The sequence below is a fragment of the Nanorana parkeri genome, unplaced genomic scaffold, assembly GCF_000935625.1.
Source record: "Nanorana parkeri isolate BGI_ZX_2015 unplaced genomic scaffold, ASM93562v1 scaffold2073, whole genome shotgun sequence".
NCBI lineage: Eukaryota > Metazoa > Chordata > Amphibia > Anura > Dicroglossidae > Nanorana > Nanorana parkeri.
In genome coordinates this window covers 135,059-139,661 of record NW_017308341.1, presented here as the reverse complement: position 1 = coordinate 139,661, position 4,603 = coordinate 135,059, and the positions used below count along the sequence as shown (strand labels likewise).

The following is a 4,603-nucleotide window of genomic DNA, read 5'->3' as shown; positions in this document are numbered from 1 at the left end:
CCATCCATGTCTTTATGGGCCTTGCTTTGTGCACTGGTGCGCAGTCAGGTTGGAACAGGAAGGGGACGTCCCCAAACTCCTCCCACAAAGTTGGGAGCATGACATTGTCCAAAATGTCTTGGTGTGCTGATGCCTTAAGAGTTACCCTCACTTGAAGTAAGTGGCGGAGCCCACTTTCCCCCCATAATCCTGCCTCCACCAAACTTTACACTTGGCACAATGCAGTCAGGCAATTGCCGTTCTCCTGGCAACCGCCAAACCCAGACACGCCCATCGCCAGACAGAGAAGCGTGATTGGTCCCTCCAGAGAACACGCCTCCTCTTCTCTAGAGTCCAGTGGCGGCGCGCATTACACCGCGGCACTTGGTGATGTGCGGCTTGGATGCCGCTGCTTGGCCATGGAAACCCATTCCATGAAGCTCTCTACGCACTGTTGTTGCGCCAATCTGACGGCCGCATTGAGTTTGGAGGTCTGTAGCTACTGACTCTGCAGACAGTTGGCGACTTCTGCGCGCTGTGCACTTCAGCATGCGCTGACCCCGCTCTGTCATGTGACGCGGCCGACCACTTCCTGGCTGAGTTGCTGTTGTTCCCGGTTGCTTCCACTTTGTTATAATCCCAGTAACAGGTGACCGCGGCGGAATATTTAGTAGCCGGGAAATGTCACGGAAAACACCTGAATCACATGATTGGGAGGGGGAGGGGCCAATACTTTTGGTAATATAGGGTATATATATATATATCAGGACCCCTTTGCTTTATTCATGTTGTCTGTCATTGTCACACTTCAGTTATGGCCGGACGTCTGCAGATCAGGTCACACAATTGCTTTGTCAGATTTTTGGTTCCCAGCCCCGCCCACCTGCTGAGATTATTATGAACCGGTCGCTGCCTTAAGGATGTCCCCTTTATTTTCTATGAACAATGCAGCAGCAGGAGTAAGACTCCATGGCAGAGGCTCTGTGTGTATAGACGGGGGCCGGTATTGGCCATGTCACTTCTATTATTCTTATTGTTGTCTCTCAGCCGTGTTGTTGGTCTCTGCAGGACGACTTGATGAAGACGATCGGGCAGAGCGCGGCACTGGGGGCCTCGGGGATCGTCCTTTGGGGGAACAACGACTACAGCCGCAGCAAGGTGAGTCCACACACGTCATACCAGTTATCTCCCCCAATGGAGGCTGGAATTTGGGGGTGCCATTCATTTTTGGGGGTCGTCCGGTCGTCAGTTTCGTCCATTGTCATACTTCTGGTTTGTTCCGTCCTCAGGAGTCATGTCTGGCCATAAAAGGGTTCACAGAGGAGACGCTGGCCCCCTACCTGAAGAACGTCACCGCGGCGGCCGTACTCTGCAGCCGCGCGCTGTGCTCAGGGAACGGACGCTGCGTCCGCAGGTTCCAGGACTCTGATGTCTACCTCCATCTGGACCCCCAACTCTTCACCATCCGGCGGGACCCCCTCGGGAAAGGGTTTGCGGTGCATGAAAATCTCTCCGGGGAGAAACCGAGACGCATGTGGCGCCATTTCCAGTGTCGCTGCTACAAGGGGTGGCAAGGCAGCGGCTGTTCCCTACACCTGCAATGATTGGAGAACGCAGACGGACTTCGGATCACAAGGCAGCGTCTCAATGTCAACGGGGGGTTTAAAGGGTACAATGGATGGGCTTTAGGGTTACAGAAGCTCTTCTCATCTGTCATGGACTTGTTCTTGCCAAAAATGGACATCACTAGCACCAGGCACTGGGGGCATGTGCCCTGAATTTCCTGCAGGGTGTCCCGGGTCCCAAGGTCACCTGACATTTAATTTACAGTCCCCTGACCCCTGCACTCTGTACATTACACTCTCCTGACCTCTATACTCTGTGTGTTACACACTCCTGACCCCCCCCCTGCACTATGTGTGTTACACTCTCCTGACCCTTGCACTATGTGTCACACACTCCTGACCCCTGCACTATGTGTTACACTCTCCTGACCCTTCTGCACTATGTGTTACACACTCCTGACCCCTGCACTATGTGTCACACACTCCTGACCCCTGCACTATGTGTCACACACTCCTGACCCCTGCACTATGTGTCACACACTCCTGACCCCTGCACTATGTGTCACACACTCCTGACCCCTGCACTATGTGTCACACACTCCTGACCCCTGCACTATGTGTCACACACTCCTGACCCCTGCACTATGTGTCACACACTCCTGACCCCTGCACTATGTGTCACACACTCCTGACCCCTGCACTATGTGTCACACACTCCTGACCCCTGCACTATGTGTCACACACTCCTGACCCCTGCACTATGTGTCACACACTCCTGACCCCTGCACTATGTGTCACACACTCCTGACCCCTGCACTATGTGTTACACACTCCTGACCCCTGCACTATGTGTTACACACTCCTGACCCCTGCACTATGTGTCACACACTCCTGACCCCTGCACTATGTGTCACACACTCCTGACCCCTGCACTATGTGTCACACACTCCTGACCCCTGCACTATGTGTCACACACTCCTGACCCCTGCACTATGTGTCACACACTCCTGACCCCTGCACTATGTGTCACACACTCCTGACCCCTGCACTATGTGTTACACACTCCTGACCCCTGCACTATGTGTCACACACTCCTGACCCCTGCACTATGTGTCACACACTCCTGACCCCTGCACTATGTGTCACACACTCCTGACCCCTGCACTATGTGTCACACACTCCTGACCCCTGCACTATGTGTCACACACTCCTGACCCCTGCACTATGTGTCACACACTCCTGACCCCTGCACTATGTGTCACACACTCCTGACCCCTGCACTATGTGTCACACACTCCTGACCTCTGCACTATGTGTCACACACTCCTGACCCCTGCACTATGTGTCACACACTCCTGACCCCTGCACTATGTGTCACACACTCCTGACCTCTGCACTATGTGTTACACACTCCTGACCCCTGCACTATGTGTCACACACTCCTGACCCCTGCACTATGTGTCACACACTCCTGACCCCTGCACTATGTGTCACACACTCCTGACCCCTGCACTATGTGTCACACACTCCTGACCCCTGCACTATGTGTCACACACTCCTGACCCCTGCACTATGTGTCACACACTCCTGACCTCTGCACTATGTGTCACACACTCCTGACCCCTGCACTATGTGTCACACACTCCTGACCCCTGCACTATGTGTCACACGCTCCTGACCCCTGCACTATGTGTTACACACTCCTGACCCCTGCACTATGTGTGTTACACTCTCCTGACCCCTGCACTATGTGTGTCACACTCTCCTGACCCCTGCACTATGTGTGTTACACTCTCCTGACCCCTGCACTATGTGTCACACGCTCCTGACCCCTGCACTATGTGTCACACACTCCTGACCCCTGCACTATGTGTGTTACACTCTCCTGACCCCTGCACTATGTGTGTTACACTCTCCTGACCCCTGCACTATGTGTGTTACACTCTCCTGACCTCTGCACTATGTGTTACACACTCCTGACTCCTGCACTATGTGTCACACACTCCTGACCCCTGCACTATGTGTCACACACTCCTGACCTCTGCACTATGTGTTACACACTCCTGACTCCTGCACTACATGTTACACACTCCTGACCCCTGCACTATGTGTGTTACACTCTTCTGACACCCCCCCGCCCGCACTATGTGTGTCACACTCTCCTGACCCCTGCACTATGTGTGTTACACTCTCCTGACCCCTGCACTATGTGTGTTACACTCTCCTGACCCCTGCACTATGTGTGTTACACTCTCCTGACCCCTGAGCCGCTTTCATTTGTCTTTATACCTTTTTGGGGTTCAGCTTTATGTATGGATTTCCTTGTTGCAGAGATTTGCACTGTGTGCTGTTGGTCCCTGAGGGGGTGACTTGCCCTTCTGATATTCGCTCTCGGCAGAGAATGTAACTTGTCAAAGATATAAAACTGTAACATATTGTTCAATAAAATCTCACGCTGCATAAAACTGTGCTGATCCCGCCCTATACCGCGGCAGAGTGAGGGAGCGGCGCATAGCCAGACTTCTTCTACAGGTGTGGATCGGCTTCAAGGTGAACTCCGCGCACACAAAATCTTTTATTGAAATATATTCCTCAATAGATACAAAGGACAGAAATCCACTTCGTGCACCGAATACCTTCACATACCAGATATTACATTGTAAATGTAGCAGTGATACTATCACTGTGATGTACAGAGCTGTGGGAGGAGCCCAGTGGGCTCTAACTACTACAAGAACCTATAGGAGAGTGCGGAGACAAGACCAGTCACCCTGCACAAGAAGAGAGAGCATCAGTGACCGGTCTTTATTACAGGAGGGGGCGGAGACAAGAACAGTCATCCTGCACAAGGAGAGAGAGCGGTCTTATTACAGGAGGGGGCGGAGACAAGACCAGTCACCCTGCACAAGGATAGAGAGCGGCAGTGACCGGTCTTTATTACAGGAGGGGGCGGAGACAAGACCAGTCACCCTGCACAAGAAGAGAGAGCATCAGTGACCGGTCTTTATTACAGGAGGGGGCGGAGACAAGACCAGTCACCCTGCACAAGGAGAGAGAGC

At 53.0% G+C, this 4,603-nt stretch overlaps 1 protein-coding gene across 1 annotated transcript in view; it reads left to right on the top strand.

Annotated features, from left to right (window-relative positions):
- The window catches only part of LOC108800591 (hyaluronidase-1-like), a 9,107-nt gene that overhangs the window by 2,719 nt on the left and 1,785 nt on the right, over window positions 1-4,603 (top strand). The window contains exons 2-3 of the mRNA XM_018572571.1: window positions 1,048-1,137; window positions 1,269-1,509. Of these exons, the coding sequence (XP_018428073.1) occupies window positions 1,048-1,137; window positions 1,269-1,509 (331 nt within the window). The remainder of the gene's footprint in view (window positions 1-1,047; window positions 1,138-1,268; window positions 1,510-4,603) is intronic.